Consider the following 17,445-nt stretch of genomic DNA (forward strand, 5'->3'; position numbering starts at 1 on the left):
CACTTGATGCCACAATCTAATTTTATTCAAGCTATATTTATTTCAATTTTTTTCAAGTTAAAATTCATTTATTGCATCAAAATAATTCACTAATCACTAATACATAATATATTTTTACTTAGAAGTACAAAAAGTGAAATCATTGAATTTCTTAATATAGAAAACAAAATTAAAACAAAGGAAAATTCAAATAAAAACAATTTGAATACACTATTGGCTTCACCCAGCAAAGGGAAAATCCTGTCCGCTGAGTGAGAGTATCAATTTAAAACGAAATCAAGCTAACATGAAAAAAAGAAGAAACCAAAGGAGTTAATAGTGAAAAAATAAATTACAATATATTACTGATGTCAGAGAAAAATTTTCAATGATCCAGTGAATGACTTCCGTTCCCATCCTTCACCTGCCCACAGGGAAATAAATATCAATTCTGTTACCAGGGATGAGATTTATTAGTTTAATGCTAAGATAACTCAATTGTCTGCGTACTATTTTCAGATTGGTGTAATTGATGTTGAATGTGTTGTATGAACTCAATCTGAAGTTATGCAAAGCAGTATTATCTCTCAATGTAAACTCGTTTTTATTTATCTACTAGTAGGTAACCCCGTGCTTCGCAAGGGTCTATTTTAAAACTGCAAAATGAAAACTTGACGTAATAAAAAATCGAAATTTGAAAATAGACCTATAACCATCCTCGGTTAATGAAGAGTCTATATGCAAAATTTCAAATTAATCAGTTGAGTATATTTCAGACGTGATGATGCGTCAAACATAATTCCCTATTCCTTACGTTTATAAGCCAGTTCTTTCCTTTATTATAGTATAGAAAACTGAAGAATACATAATACTTGGAAACCTCAAAGAATCATATTGATTTTTCCAATATACATCAATAAATTTTAGTTCGATTAGGATCCTCCTCAATTTGAATCAGGCAGCCTTTTGTTTTCCCCAATTCCAAACAAAATACCTAAAATATTCGTTTCACTGGGAATTCGTGTCTGATAGTACATTATAACTGAAGAATATAAATTATTTCTTATTTTATTGTGATCTATTCATGTTTTTCTTATGAAATTCAATTATAGGCCTACAGCATGAAGACTATGTCCAATTCATTTGTACTGGTGGCAAAATTTTACATTAAAAATAATTATTTGATAAAATCCAAGTTAAATAGTAATGAAAACAAATTCCTTCAAAAAATAATTGATAATACGTTTCGAGGGAAAAAATTAAGAACAAAAAAATGGGAAAAGCCTCGGGGATTCGAACCGAGGAACCATCGCTCCGTAAGCAGGCCTTTTACCGCTGCGCTACATATTCGTAAATGGTAGTCTTATAACCTGCTCATAAAAAGACACACTTTGGGCTATGAAACTTCATGTAGCCTACGGTAGCACAGATTAATTTGAACATTAATTCTGAAAAATATAGAAGGAAAATTGAAATTTGGGCTTCCAGGTGCACGAGATTGATATTTCTAGAATCTATATGCAAAATTTGGAGATCTAAATCATTCCCGTTTTTCCGGTATGCAATCCACAAGTTGACATGTTTTGATGCGAACACACGAACAAACACAACCCTACTCTCTCTTATTATATAGATTTAAATTAATTTGTGATTTGCAGAAAATCGGTGACGACGACAGTGCTCGAGACATGGACGACGTGTTCGAGGAGACGGCGTCGCGAGGGGGCGGGGCGCGAGAGGCGGCGCGTGCGGACGAGCGTGCGCGTGCGAGAGCCATCGGCCAGCACCAGCGTGCCACACGCGCACACGACAACTGCAGCTGGTGCCTCGACAGCCAACACCTGCTCAAGCATCTCGTCGTTGCAATCGGCAGCAAGGTAAACAGTTAACAACAGACAAGAAAGTAATCGACAATCATTAAATTCATCACCGCACCTGCTATTGTTTCACTTTTTGTGTAGTTGAGGAGTTTATATTGTGGTAATTATTCATATTTAGGCTGTTCGGTACACTTTTTTTAAATTGGATGATCTTTTACAATATAATTGTTAAGATAATTATAAGAGTGAGAAAAAGTGGCAACTGAAATTTTTAAGTGAGTTATGGGTTGTTCAATCAATCAATCAATTTTTATTCCTATCAACACAATACAATATACATGAAAGAAATCAAAATACAAAAAAAATCACAGTCAAAAATAAATTTCCAATGAAATACAAAAACAGGCTTCATGGCGAGTTGTGCTGAAAAAAAGAAAGGAGGAAAAATACCTAGCCAACTATGGTTTCCCATGTAATAGGCAGGTAGAGGGTATAAAAGTAAGGAATGAAGGGTGAAGAGGAGAATAAAAGGGAAGTATTGGAGAAGATAGTAGGAAAAAGAATTGAAATAGGACGTGCTAACTCCGTTTTATTTCCAGATCGACTATATTAATAGAACTTCTCTTAAATATTCAAAAAATGTATCTTTCTAAACTAAAACATTTTATTCCTCATATCGTTCATAAATAAAAAAATCTACATTTTTTGTAAATTCGATAACTTGTTTGTTTTGGCATTAATCTCGAAAAAAAGCATATTAGAACAAAGCATCTTGAAAATATATCTTTCCATCAACGTTAGTAGACAGTTGACTATAATACTACCCGTTCAAAAACATCGAACATCTTGAAAATGTATCTTTCCATCAACGTGTAGACAGTTGCAGCCAGGAAGGTCTATAAATACAGGTCATGACACTCATGTTACTTATGGAGCGGCCATATTATGGGGTCTTTATGGCGGTACATCTGAAAATCCAATCTAATTCAATTTGCTCGTAACAAAATTGTGCATTTTAAAAACAATATTCCAGTTCAGATAATATGTGAATTCAGGTTTTCAATTTTTTAATAATGAAATTTCAATAATAAATGTTTCAATTAACCATCTATTTATTATTAAAAATTGTTCTTATTCTTGTAACTCAAGGATTATGATTCAAGAGGCATTGGGACAAGACAGAAATATGCGAGGCCAATTTCAAAAAGAGTTTCAAGTTCCCAATCTAAAAATCAACAATTCAGTTCCTAGGTTGGAATCTAAATATTATTATATTCTGTCGGAACAATTTATTTTACAATTCAAAGCCAAGCAATATTACAAAATAACACATCATGTTGTTCAATCCTAATGATAACACCTGATAAATTTGAAAATTGGTGAACTAGGACCCCATAAAATGGCGATTTTGCAATGCATCACGGGATTGTGTCATGACCTGTATTTATAGACCTTGGCAGCCAGACCTGATAACAGCGCTCACACTCACATTCCGGGACGACACGTCACGGTACGATAGGACAGAAAGCTCTATGTTTATTTAGGATTTTTTCTAGACATTTTTAAATTGATAAATTATTTATCAATTTTTGAGGAAACATAAAAACAGGTCAATGTAACTTACTGAGCGCGAGGTCTACTGTTCACAGAACTACTAGTATAAATTCAATAATTATTATGAGAATGTTATGTTGTCGTTGTTGCAGGTGTACCTTTGCCTGCCACCGCATGAAAGCCTCACCGAAGGTCACTGCCTGATTGTGACCAGTCAACATGTCACCTGCTGCGTACAAGCCGACGAGGAAGTCTGGGAAGAAATACAGGTATTTATTTGAATTTACATAATTTTCATCATAGTTCTAAAGTTACCAAATGAATGATGAATCATATTTTATTCGTCTAGAATTCTATAAAATATATTTTTCATGATTAATTATAAATATTCATGATTTTAAGGAGAATTATTTTTGTAGTTCATTATAGTTCTACATAGACTGAAAACAATATTTGATAACTCAATTTCAATTTATTTATTCACGTATCATACAATTTTAACAACACAATTACAATTATAATGAATATTAGAACCCACATAGACTATTACCATAGAGAAACAATAGCGTAAGTAGATATCCCATGGTATAGGGCGTTCATGTCGCAACTTCTACCGTTATCCCAAGCCGATTACTGTTGATTATTGTCGAATTTTACTGTTTTGTTGGGGTGAGAGTGTATGAACGGCACAATATGAGAGACTACCAGTGTCACACAGCTTCACGGGAAAAAAATAACATGAACTATCGGCTTGAGATAACAGTAAAAGTTGCGACATAAACGCCCTATACCATGAGATATCTACTTATGCTATTACGTCCGTGTGTGGGAGCAGTTCTTAAGAATATTGTGCTATATAAGTATAAGATACATACGGTAAATGAAATAAAAATAGATTACATTTAATATATTTTTGTATTAATTTTAAAAACAATCAGTTTAAATATAAGGAGGAAGAAAAGACAGATTCATTGGAAGAAAATTAGGTAATCGGCTTGTAATAATACCAAGTTTTATAGTTTATTAATAATAATATTATTTCCATCACACCAGAACAGCCGGAATCGCTTTTTGCAAAATGTATTTGGTAAGAAAAACAAATTAAAATTTGGATTTCAAACATAAGGTAATTTGATTAAATTTTCTCCATCCTGCCATCCAACATGCATTAACCATTAACCCTAACTGTGGGGAATTGGAAAAGGATAGAGCTATCAGCTTAGTCTAATGACAGACTAGGACAGCAACACCATAAAGTAATATAATGTAACCTGACTTGCTCAGGTCTGGTATCAGAGTTTTCAGGTTGTTCCTCATCAATTTCAGGGCTTCTGACGTGACCTAACTACTGTCTTTAGGCAGCCGGGACCGACGGTAACGTGTGCATCCGAAACACGGGAGTGGCCCGAAAAAAGTGTCTTGCCCGCGCCGGGATTCGGACCCAGGCCTCTGAATTATAAAGCCAGAATCTCATGCACTCGACTAAAAGGTGCATTTTCGTTTGTGCGTAAACTTCCACAGTCGACGAAGACAAGCATTGTTGACATTCATAGTGTCCAAATTTCAAGTGTGCTAAAACAGCTGATCAAATAACGTTTCATTATTTGTGTTTATTATTCAAGAATCAAAACATTTCAAATAATATCAACATATTGCAATTTAAAAGTGTAGAGTTAATTTCTCACATTATGACAAGATTCAAGATTTCTTTAATGCAGAAAACATTTATACAAATGCATAGCATCGTCGAAGATTAAAACATAGTATATAAAAAGTATTTACATTCAAAGAAATAAAAAATACAAACCCAAGCATACAAACATCAAACAAAATACCCTCGACTATACTCCTCCTTTCTATATGGACACATCTCCATCTAAATCCCTTTCATAGTCCTCTTAAAACTAGTAGTTCTGTGAACAGTAGACCTCGCGCACAGTAAGTTACATTGACATGTTGTTATGTTTTCTCAAAAATTATAAATAATTTATCAATTCAAAATGTCTAGAGAAAATCCTAAATAAACATAGAGCTTTTTGTTCTATCGTACCGTGACGTGTCGTCCCGGAATGTGTGTGTGTGACCTGTTATCAGGTCTGGCTGCAACTGTCTACAATGTTGATGGAAAGATAAATTTTCAAAATGTTCGATGTTTTTGAACGGGTAGTATTATAGTCAACTGTCTACTAACGTTGATGGAAAGATGCATTTTCAAGATGTTCGATGTTATTGAACGGGTGGTACTATCGTCCACTAAACAGCTGATTTATGATGAATAATTCTATAGTCTCATTTTTAATCTAATATTGGCGTATGAAGGAGGCTCCTTTTTCCTTTTATATTATCCTTGAAATGCAAAATTCCCAAAAACCTTGTATATAAGTCGACGCGCAATTTAAAAAGGAACATACCTGTCAAATTTCATGAAAATCTATTACCGCGTTTCGCCGTAAATGCTCAACATAAAATAGTATATTTCGCACCTAGAGCAGAAAATGAGATTTTTCCAGCTCGAAATCGGTTTCAAGTCCGAGGCCGTAGGCCGAGGACTAGAAAAGATTGAGAGCTGGAAAAACATTTTTGCCCGTGGTGCGAACGATATTTTTCGCCACACTACAGGTATTGCTGACAAAATAAATAAAGAATACAAAATAAAGAATACTCGTTAAGCTATCGTACCTATCTCTTGATTTTAGTGGTAGAAGATTTGCAGTCAGGATTTCAGATTCTTTTAAAATTTCACTTGGAATACCACAGTCATCTTCAAGCATTTTCGAAAATTCGGAATGCACTAATCAACAATAAATAATTGAATAAAACTGGTTGCGAAGCGAATTAGTTTGATTCGAAACTGGAACTGAAATCATGGCGACTGAAATGCTGATGATGAAAGTGGACACTCGCCCGATCTAGCGGATGACTTATTAACTACTTCCATGAGCGACTGGAAAGAGACAACTTTCTGGGCTAGACCGGAAAAGAAACCCTTTTCTAACGTCGTCTGCTAACAAGGTCTTTCAGATCTACGTAGGGACTGGAAAACAGCTGCTTTCTGTGCAGTGTGGCGAAAACATATAAACATTTAAACATTAAGAGAAATGCCAAACCGTCGACTTGAATCTTAGACCTCACTTCGCTCGGTCAATTACTCACTTCTAGCTCTTTTAAATATGCAGGAAGCGTATTATAAGCTCATATACCAAACTCCTCAAAACATAATTGAACTCATAATCTTTTAGCTAATTTAGACAAATTGAAATCTATCCAATCTGAGATTCTCCCCCTGTCGTTGTCGATGACGGCATTTACGCACAAATGAAAACCCAGCTTAACATGAATATCAATATAGAATGAAGTGTTATCTTTTGTAGTTGTTTGATTAGATAGGATGAAATATTTGTGTGTTAAATAAATGAATAATTTGTTTTAGGTGTTCAGAAAAGCGCTGGTAGACATGTTTCTGGAGCAAGACTTGGATTGTGTGCTGTTTGAACATGCAGCTGGCTTTTCAAAGTTCCCACACCTGGTGTTGCAGTGTGTACCTCTGCCCAAGGAGCAAGGAGATTTGGCTCCCATCTACTTCAAAGTAAGTTTATCTCTCTTTTTTTCACCTTCTTTATATGTATCATTCCCGCACTAGAGCGGAAAAGTGATTCTTTGCGTTCTGTAATCAGTGCAGCAATGGCCACTTTTCAACGTAACTGTAGGAAAATACAATACTTTCATATCCACTTATTGATGTCGAAGTAAGAATAGACAAATTGAGATCTTAATTGACCGAACGTAGTGAGGTCTATGTATTAACTCTGATTTTCTTTTGTCTGTCTGTATGTAACGCAATTACGGCCAAACGCGCTGATAGAATTCTATGAGATTTTGCAGAAATATTCCTTTTTCAACTGCGCGTCGATGTATACACAAGGTTTTTTGAAACTTTGCATTTTAAGGATAATATGAAGGGAAAAAGAATTACTCCATACTCCAATATGACTATATGTATGTATCATCTACTCTGAAGATAGGATTAATCAGACTATAGAATTATTCATAATCAATCAGCTGACAAGATGATGATTCAACACTGATGTCTGGAGAAGCCAGTATATATTTCTGTATTAGCCGTCAGGCTCGCTTCGCTCGCCATATCCGTCTAGCCAGGGGGCTCCGCCCCCTGGACCCCCGACTGGATCGTCCAAGAATGAAATCAGCAGGCTCGCTTCGCTCGCCTGCATTTTTCATTTGAGCATTTTTATCATATGTTAGGACAATCCAGTCGGGGGTCCAGACTAAACGTCTGGCTAAACGGATATAGAGCGAAGCGAGCCTTACGGCTAGTAATATAATATTCCCAGGATTTAAGTAGCAGTGCCCAATCAATTTTTCCTCGATAAATGCATTTAAATCTTCAACTTGGTGCCAACCTAACAAAGTCAACACAACTTAATGCCAACCTGACAAAATTATTAATTAGTTGCCAATTACAATTAACAACTGTTTCGAAGAGGTACTCTATCTAGATTATAGTTCTATAGTAACATATGATATGGAAATCTCAATTATAATTAAGAGATTGGGAGAAGAAGAATATACATGCTAAAAGACGAACTTTAAACCCTTAAAAACAACCCTAAGAGTTGAAATATTGCCAAAAGATTTCTTAGTGCGCATCTAAAGGGCCAACTGAACATACCTACCAAATTTGAACGTTTTTGGTCCGGTAGATTTTTAGTTATGCGAGTGAGTGAGTGAGTGAGTGAGTCAGTCAGTCAGTCAGTCAGTCAGTCAGTCAGTCAATGAGTGAGTGCCATTTCGCTTTTATATATATAGATTACTATAAGGTATATAGTTTCAATCAAAGACCTTAAAGAGATCTCTGGTTTCAATATTTTGTTTTGCAGCCATGGTATTATTATGCGTGCCCATCAGTATCAATATTCTCACATTTGAAAAACTAATTTAATAGGTGATTAAGAATAATCAAATGAAGTAATAATGCTGAAGAAATTCTAATATTTTTGATTGTAAAAAAATAATTTTCATCAGATGGAAAGATTATCACGGAACTGGATGAATTATATCATATGGAATACAAATTCAAACATGAACTGAGTTTGATAACATTTAAAAAACGTGAACTGAATTTCTTTAACATTTAAAACAGGTGACATCAGGTACTTGTGGATGAGAATACTGCGTAAGGTCTAGTATTCACAGAACTAATAGTAGGTATATTTAGTAAAATGACAGAATATTTTTTTCATCTTGATTTACTAAAATAAGTTATTTATAAATTACAATAATACTCACTACAAGTTACAGTAATTTTCCTGTACTCGATAAATGTTTATAAAATTGTCGTTAAGCAAAGATTTACGTTTTTGTGTTGTTAATAACTTACAAGGCAAAGAAGATTACTTCTTTATTTTCTTGATTTCTCTTCCTATTCATCCTTATTCTCCTATACCTCCTCCTCTCCCTCTCCTTCTTCTTCCTTTTCCTGTTCTTCTTTCTCTTCTCCTTCCTCTCTCTCTCTTCTCTTTTGGTAGAGAGTTTGTGGGAAGGATATTTTGAATATTCTTTCCGAAGAATGGACATTGATAATTTATGTAGATGCATAACAATATTATCTATAGTTATTCCAAATTGCTTTTTTTTCATAACATAAACAATTCAATAATTATTTTTCTTAGTCTATATTATGTAAATTCATCTATAATTTTGCTGTATTGTAAGCTATTGTATATAAGTGTATAAGCCAGTATATATTGTAATCTACATAAATAAAGTACTCAATCAATCAATCTTCCTCATGTTTTTTGTTCTTCTTCCTCTTCTTTTCCCTCCGAAGCTTCATCCACCTCGTCGCTCTTTCCTTCTTCCACTTATTTCCCTCTTATTCTACACAAATGGCAGTTTGATGACAACTAATAAAAATGAAAAAATGCGACAATCTTGTAAATAATAAATATCAATTGATTATTGTTTGATTGTGTAGAAAGCGATCTTGGAGTGCGAGACAGAGTGGTCGACCAACAAGAAACTGGTTGATCTGGCAGGCAGTAAGGGGGGCGTGAGGCGGTGTGTGCCACGTGGTCTGCCCTACTTCTTCGTCGACTTTGGCATGCAGTCCGGATATGCGCACGTCATAGAGGATGAACACCTTTTCCCCAAGAACTTTGCTCAGGTAAACTGCACATTGAAAAGGATAAAAAGATAGCTCAGCACATAAAATATTATATATTTTCTCTATGACATTAACTTCTCCCTCACCCACTATTTATAGTAGATGCAAGAGCTGTTGGGGTCAGGAATTGGATGCGTGCTGCCATGGATAGAGTAGAATGGAGGCAAATGTTAGAGGAGGCCAAGATCCGTATGGATTGTCGATCCAATGATGATGATGACTATCTATAGATTCAGATTATAAATTCAGTGGAAATGATAGAACTTCAGAGTTGCCAATTCTCTGATCCCACCGACTCCTCTAGTATATAGCTGTGACTCAAGTTATTAGCACTGATCTATCCTTGTCTGTCTTGAGACAAAGCAGATAGCTCTATCCTTTTCAAAGTCTGCGCTGTTGCAAAATTGTTTGAAGAAATATTAAGAACTAAGACAATATTAAATCTCAATAATAAACATTTAGTAAGTGTAGAAGAAAAATGTGCCTTACAATGCTCTTTGTAATTATTTCTTCTTAATATAACACAGAATTATTAAATTATGTTTTCTTTTCTAGGAAATTATCGGTGGCATACTGGATGTGGACCATAACAAATGGCGGAAGCCCCGACGCGAGAAATTCGACGACCAGCGGAAAAAGGTTGTCGAATTCACAAAACTCTGGAAACCTTTCGATTTCACCAAAAAAAGCGATGATTGAATCTTAGATAAATATTTTACTTGAATATCTTACTTCAATGGAATGTCTTACTTCAACTTAATACATGTAATCAGCCAATAGCTTGTTCGAACTTACGACCTGTTCAAACTTTGGCTTGTTCGAACTGTTTTTCTACTATTCATTCAAACTTAATATAATTAAACTTTGAACGTAATTAATCACCGGTAACCAGGTTACAAAAACCTGTAATTTTGGCTAAAAGCACAGAAAACTTGACTGAATAAGGAAAATTAATTGGCAATTTTAGTATGCAAACATATCCTTCGGCTCCTGTTCCTTAGCCGCTTCCTTTCCTTCATCGTCATCGTCATCCATCTCATCTCTTTCAATGACAACTATTCCGTTGCCAGCTTCTTCTTCCTCTACCACTTCGTCCTCTTCATGTGAGGACACCATGATAGGGGATTTCTTCCCTCCCATCTCGCTATCGACGCTTCCTTCAAATGTGATCTCATTTAGAAGTGGATATGCCTTCCTCTTAAACTGCTCAAATTCATCGGGTCAAGCAATAATAGAAGCAATCTCGCTTTTGGTTACAGAAAATATATCGCTCTGCAAGGGAAATTCATGAACTGCATCCAATAACTTTGAAAGGGGATTTTCCTCACAGTCTTTGCTACTAGACGGAAAGCTGTATGATCCACCCGCCTTTTTGTTGGCCAGTCTCTCCGATGCAGACAAATTCTTATCAATGCGATTGAGTTGTAGGCGAGCAATCGTTCCTTGTACTGTTTCGTTATCCTCCATCAAGTTCTCTATGATTATGAGCCTTTGCTTGAATATGTCGTCACTAGGAGTATCGTCATCCTCGACTACTTTCATGCGGATCTTTTGGCATCGTTTGATGGCCCGTGCATTTACTGGTACTGGCTTTGAGCCCTTGCCTTCCAGCCAAGCATAGGTGGGCTCTCCAGTTTTACAATTCCAAACGAAATGTCCGTCTTTGTCAAACAAACCCAAGTCTTTTTCTTCATCCATTTTGGACGCTTCCAGAGGAATTTCGTTCTTGCTACGTGACTCAATTAGATCGGCATCTTCATCCAATGAAATTGTTCCATCGTCATTGTCGGTATCGAAAGTCGTTTTCTCTTTATCCTCCTCGCTTTTTTCATCGCTTTTTGTTTTGTCGTCACTTCTCGGTTCATCTTCGTCACTTTGGCCAACATCATCGTCACTTTTAGCATTATTGTCGTCACCTTCATCTTCATCTTTATCGTCATCTTCATCTTTATTTCCTCCATCTTTATCTCCTTCATCTTCATCCTCCGATTCATCCTCCTCATACTGAGATTTATCCCCGTTCGTAGTGGAATCAAATCTCTGGATCCACATCATCTTTATCGAAGACTTAATTTTCAATGGACTTCCATTTGTGGCTGTAGTGGAGTTGACCACGTCCTCTGTGCCTTCAACGTGGGGTGCTTCATCCTCTTCAGGCGATTCATGGCGGCTTTTCTTAGCCGGGGGCTGTTCGTTTGAGTCAGCCATTCTATCAAAAGAGATGCTGGGTATATTATCCAATTATCAGCTACCTAATATGAAAATACTATTGTATTTATACAATTACTGTCCCCAAATACAATCTTGGATAATAATAAAGATGCCAACAATAATGTTGAGACTGTTGTAACTCTGTATCAGTCGCTAGTCAGGAGTGTCCTTGTGTATGGATCTATTGTCTGGAGTCGAACAAGTTCAGAATCAGCTTCTTCGCTTCCTATTTTATATGCAATTTGGAAGAGCCTGTCCCTTGGGTTTTCCTTCTGGACGTTTGAGATCCCTTTTCAATATGGACTCTTTGAGGGCTAGACGTGACAGGTTTTCATTGATCTGTGTGGTGTCACTTTTGAAAAATTACATTAATTCACCCGCTCTCCTCTCGAGGATTGGTTTCCAGGTACCCACGTTCAATGTCAGAAGAGTTAGGACCTTTCATGTACCAAGTCTGCCCAAGTCTTTTTCTTCATCCATGTTGAAAGCTTCCAGAGGAATTTCTTTCTTGCTTCGTGACTCAATTGGATCGGCATCTTCATCCAATGAAATTGTTCCCTTGTCATCGTCGTTATCGAAAGCCGTTTTCTCTTTATCCTCGTCGCTTTTTTCTTCGATTCTAGGTTTGTCGTCACTTCTCGGTTCATCTTTGTCACTTTTGCCAACATCATCGTCACTTTTACTATTATTGTCGTCTCCTTCATCTTATCTTTATCGTCATCTTCATCTTTATTTCCTCTATCTTCATCTCCTTCATCTTTATCGTCATTTTCATTTTCGGCTTCTTTTTCTTCTTCCTCCTTCTCCTCCTTTCCCTTCTCCTCCTCCTCCTCAGACAGATTTATCCCCGATTTGAACACTTTTGTTATTAACTCCGGTGTAAACAGCTGGGTTTACAGATTTATCCCCGATTTGAAAACTTTTGTTATTAACTCCGGTGTAAACCCATCTTAAGGGTTTGGAATTGAAAGGTGAAAGGGTAGTTAGGTTTGTGCTTTTAAATGGCAAAATGCTTGTATCATTCAAATGCTTTGATAACAATTATTGTAAAGCAGAAACAGGAAGCGTGTCAAGACATGTCTGTGTTTTATAGTTTGGCAATACGTCACCATATGATTTTCGGGAGTGTGATATTTTGAGTAATATCTTATATTTATACAGAGTGAGTGAAAAGTCCGAGAATGCGGTATTGAATGTGACTTTACTTTTTTAAATAAGAAGGTTGTCTTACAATACATGATTAAATGCGGAATTTTAAGAATAAGTGAATGGTGAAAACCGCACATCGATATTTATTTATTTATTTATTCATCACATTGTGTAGAAATACTTAACATTAGGAAAGGCACAACAGGCTCATGCCCAAAACTGTCCCATTTCCAATTTATATTATACTGTCCAAATCAAAATGTTGGTTATGTCACTTTCACTTTTCAAAATACAATTTACACTCTTCAATACTCAGATAAACGAGCAAATTTTGAATCAAATAGATTACTATTAGAGTCTGAAATTAGAAAATCTAGAACAGTAACTTAATAATTATTTAAAAAGTCTAAATTTTGAATGAAACTAGAAATTTTTGAGCTAAAAACTTCACACTTTACAGAAAACTACAGCTGTTGTATAAGTGCTTTATATTATATCGACGAAAAGATATCTCCAAACGTTTAGAAAATATTCCTATTATTAATCGTTTCATTCCTGATATGCATGGTATTGAAGGAGAAGGAAGAGGAGGAGAAGGAGGAGGAACAAGAAGCCGAAGATGAGGATGACGAAGAGGATGAAGGAGATAAAGATGGAGGAAATAAAGATGGAGATGACGATAAAGATTAAGATGAAGGAGACGACAATAATGGTAAAAGTGATGATGATGTTGGCAAAAGTGACGAAGATGAACAGAGAAGTGACGACGAACCTAGAAGCGATGAAAAAAGCGAGGAGGATAAAGAGAAAACGACTTTCGATACCGACGATGACGATGGAACAATTTCATCGGATGAAGATGCCGATCTAATTGAGTCACGAAGCAAGAAAGAAATTCCTCTGGAAGCTTTCAACATGGATGAAGAAAAAGACTTGGGCAGACTTGGTACATGAAAGGTTCTAATTCTTGTGACATTGAACGTGGGTACCTGGAAACCAATCCTCGAGAGGAGAGCATGTGAATTAATGTAATTTTTCAAAAGTGACACCACAAACATCAATGAAAACCTGTCACGTCTAGCCCTCAAAGAGTCCATATTGAAAAGGGATCTCAAACGTCCAGAAGGAAAACCCAAGGGACAGGCTCTTCCAAATTGCATATAAAATAGGAAGCGAAGAAGCTGATTCTGAACTTGTTCGACTCCAGACAAAAGATCCATACACAAGGACACTTCTGACTAGCGACTGATACAGAGCTACAACAGTCTCAACATTATTGTTGGCATCTTTATTATTATCCAAGATTGTATTTAGGGACAGTAGTTGTATAAATACAAAAGTATTTTCATATTAGGTAGCTGATAATTGGATAATATACCCAGCATCTCTTTTGATAGAATGGCTGACTCAAACGAACAGCCCCCGGCTAAGAAAAGCCGCCATGAATCGCCTGAAGAGGATGTTGCACCCACGTTGAAGGCACAGAGGACGTGGTCAACTCCACTACAGCCACAAATGGAAGTCCATTGAAAATTAAGTCTTCGATAAAGATGATGTGGATCCAGAGATTGATTCCACTACGAACGGGGATAAATCTCAGTCTGAGGAGGATGAATAGGAGGATGAAGATGAAGGAGATAAAGATGGAGGAAATAAAGATGAAGATGACGATAAAGATGAAGATGAAGGTGACGACAATAATGCTAAAAGTGACGATGATGTTGGCGAAAGTGACGAAGATGAACCGAGAAAAGACGACGAAACAAAAAGCGATGAAAAAAGCGAGGAGGATAAAGAAAAAACGGCTTTCGATACCGACAATGACGATGGAACAATTTCATGGGATGAAGATGCCGATCTAATTGAGTCCCGTAGCAAGAAAGAAATTCCTGTGGAAGCGGTCAACATGGATGAAGAAAAAGTCTTGGGCAAGTTTGACAAAGACGGACATTTCGTGTGGAATTGTAAAACTGGAGAGTGCACCGATGCTTGGCTGGAAGGCGAGGGCTCAAAGCCAGTACCAGTAAATGCACGGGCCATCAAACGATGCCAAAAGATCCGCATGAAAGTAGTCGAGGATGACGATACTCCTAGTGACGACGTATTCAAGCAAAGGCTCATCGTCATAGAAAACTTGATGGAGGATAACAAAACAGTACAAGGAACGATTGCTCTCCTACAACTCAATCGTATTGATAAGAATTCGTCTGCATCGGAGAGACTGGCCAACAAAAAGGCGGGTGGATCATACAGCTCTCCGTCTAGTAGCAAAGACTGCGAGGAAAATCCCCTTTCAAAGTTATTGGATGCCGTTGATGAATTTCCCTTGCAGAGCGATATATTTTCTCTAACCAAAAGCGAGATTGCTTCTATTATTGCTTGACCCGATGAATTTGAGCAGTTCAAGAGGAAGGCATATCCACTTCTAATTGAGATCACATTTGAAGGAAGCGTCGATAGCGAGATGGGAGGGAAGAAATCCCCTATCATGGCGTTCTCACATGAAGAGGACGAAGTGGTGGGGGAAGGCAACGGAATAGTTGTCATTGAAGAGATGAGATGGATGATGATGATGACGACCAAGGGACCGAGGATGACGATACTCCTAGTGACAACTTATTGAAGCAAAGGCTCATCGTCATAGAAAACTTTCCGCCATCTTGGATCCGTCATATTATATGCAACTTTATTTTTTTATGGGAAGGTGGTTGTGCGATACATGATTTCGATTCCGAATTTTAAGACAAAATGAATGGTGAAAACCGCACCTCGATATCTCAAACCGTTTAGAAGATATTCATATTATTAATTATCATTTATGATTTGCATGTTATTGAAGAGGAGGTGAAGGATAAGGAAGAAGAGGAGAAGGAGGAGGAACAAGAAGAAGCCGAAGATGAGGATGACGATGAAGATGGAGATAAAGATGAAGATGAAGGTGGCGACAATAATGGTAAAAGTGACGATGATGTTGGCAAAAGTGACGAAGATGAACCGAAAAGTGACGACGAACCTAGAAGCGATGAAAAAAGCAAGGAGGATAAAGAGAAAACGGCTTTCGATAACGACGATGACGATGGAACAATTTCATCGGATGAAGATGCCGATCTAATTGAGTCACGAAGCAAGAAAGAAATTCCTCTGGAAGCTTTCAACATGGATGAAGAAAAAGACTTGGGCAGACTTGGTACATGAAAGGTCCTAACTCTTGTGACATTGAACGTGGGGACCTGGAAACCAATCCTCGAGAGGAGAGCATGTGAATTAATGTAATTTTTCAAAAGTGACACCACAAACATCACTGAAAACCTGTCACGTCTAGCCCTCAAAGAGTCCATATTGAAAAGGGATCTCAAACGTCCAGAAGGAAAACCCAAGGGACAGGCTCTTCCAAATTGCATATAAAATAGGAGGTGAAGAAGCTGATTCTGAACTTGTTCGACACCAGACAATAGATTCATACACAAGGACACTCCTGACTAGCGACTGATACAGAGTTACAAGTCTCAACATTATTGTTGATATCTTTATTATTATCCAAGATTGTATTTAGGGACAGTAATTGTATAAATACAAAAGTATTTTCATATTAGGTAGCTGATAATTGGATAATATACCCAGCATCTCTTTTGATAGAATGGCTGACTCAAACGAACAGCCCCCGGCTAAGAAAAGCCGCCATGAATCGCCTGAAGAGGATGATGCACCCACTTTGAAGGCACAGAGGACGTGGTCAACTCCACTACAGCCACAAATGGAAGTCCATTGAAAATTAAGTCTTCGATAAAGATGATGTGGATCCAGAGATTGATTCCACTACGAATGGGGATAAATCTCAGTCTGAGGAGGATGAATAGGAGGATGAAGATGAAGGAGATAAAGATGGAGGAAATAAAGATGAAGATGACGATAAAGATGAAGATGAAGGTGACGACAATAATGCTAAAAGTGACGATGATGTTGGCAAAAGTGACGAAGATAAACCGAGAAGTGACGACGAAACAAAAAGCGAGGAGGATAAAGAGAAAACGGCTTTCGATAACGACCATGACGATGGAACAATTTCATTGGATGAAGATGCCGATCTAATTGAGTCACGTAGCAAGAAAGAAATTCCTGTGGAAGCGGTCAACATGGATGAAGAAAAAAGACTTGGGCCACTCTGACAAAGACGGACATTTCGTGTGGAATTGTAAAACTGGAGAGGCCACCAATGCTTGGCTGGAAGGCGAGGGCTCAAAGCCAGTACCAGTAAATGCACGGGCCATCAAACGATGCCAAAAGATCCGCATGAAAGTAGTCGAGGATGACGATACTCCTAGTGACGACGTATTCAAGCAAAGGCTCATCGTCATAGAAAACTTGATGGAGGATAACAAAACAGTACAAGGAACGATTGCTCGCCTACAACTCAATCGTATTGATAAGAATTCGTCTGCATCGGAGAGACTGGCCAGCAAAAAGGCGGGTGAATCATACAGCTCTCCGTCTAGTAGCAAAGACTGCGAGGAAAATCCCCTTTCAAAGTTTTTGGATGCCGTTGATGAA

General features: G+C 37.1%; 5 protein-coding genes across 5 annotated transcripts in view; 4 read left to right on the forward strand and 1 right to left on the reverse strand.

The window, feature by feature from the left end:
- LOC111043300 (CWF19-like protein 2) overlaps positions 1-10,571 on the forward strand; it is a 27,041-nt gene extending 16,470 nt beyond the window's left edge. The window contains exons 7-11 of the mRNA XM_039422668.1: positions 1,638-1,856; positions 3,506-3,622; positions 6,784-6,939; positions 9,349-9,537; positions 10,093-10,571. Coding sequence (XP_039278602.1) covers positions 1,638-1,856; positions 3,506-3,622; positions 6,784-6,939; positions 9,349-9,537; positions 10,093-10,236 — 825 coding nt within the window. The 3' untranslated portion in view covers positions 10,237-10,571. The remainder of the gene's footprint in view (positions 1-1,637; positions 1,857-3,505; positions 3,623-6,783; positions 6,940-9,348; positions 9,538-10,092) is intronic.
- Positions 10,545-12,468, reverse strand: LOC111062171 (protein PFC0760c-like). Its single transcript, XM_022349869.2, has one exon. It carries the CDS (start codon positions 11,743-11,745, stop codon positions 10,759-10,761), a length of 987 nt encoding a protein of 328 aa, XP_022205561.2. The 5' UTR covers positions 11,746-12,468; the 3' UTR covers positions 10,545-10,758.
- Positions 12,469-14,295: 1,827 nt separating this feature from the next.
- Positions 14,296-15,280, forward strand: LOC111052489 (CD2 antigen cytoplasmic tail-binding protein 2 homolog). Its single transcript, XM_022339183.2, has 2 exons — positions 14,296-14,376; positions 14,516-15,280. Exons 1-2 carry the CDS (start codon positions 14,296-14,298, stop codon positions 15,278-15,280), a joined length of 846 nt encoding a protein of 281 aa, XP_022194875.2.
- A 105-nt stretch (positions 15,281-15,385) lies between these two features.
- On the forward strand, positions 15,386-16,092 carry LOC120350709 (glutamic acid-rich protein-like). The gene is made up of 2 exons (XM_039425305.1): positions 15,386-15,505; positions 15,739-16,092. Exons 1-2 carry the CDS (start codon positions 15,386-15,388, stop codon positions 16,090-16,092), a joined length of 474 nt encoding a protein of 157 aa, XP_039281239.1.
- A 442-nt stretch (positions 16,093-16,534) lies between these two features.
- Positions 16,535-17,063, forward strand: LOC120350710 (pheromone-processing carboxypeptidase KEX1-like). The gene is made up of 2 exons (XM_039425306.1): positions 16,535-16,657; positions 16,755-17,063. The coding sequence occupies exons 1-2, from the start codon at positions 16,535-16,537 to the stop codon at positions 17,061-17,063; spliced, it is 432 nt and encodes a 143-aa protein (XP_039281240.1).
- The last annotated feature ends 382 nt before the right edge of the window (positions 17,064-17,445 follow it).

This window comes from Nilaparvata lugens, chromosome 3 (assembly GCF_014356525.2).
Source record: "Nilaparvata lugens isolate BPH chromosome 3, ASM1435652v1, whole genome shotgun sequence".
In the NCBI taxonomy this organism is placed as follows: Eukaryota; Metazoa; Arthropoda; class Insecta; order Hemiptera; family Delphacidae; genus Nilaparvata; species Nilaparvata lugens.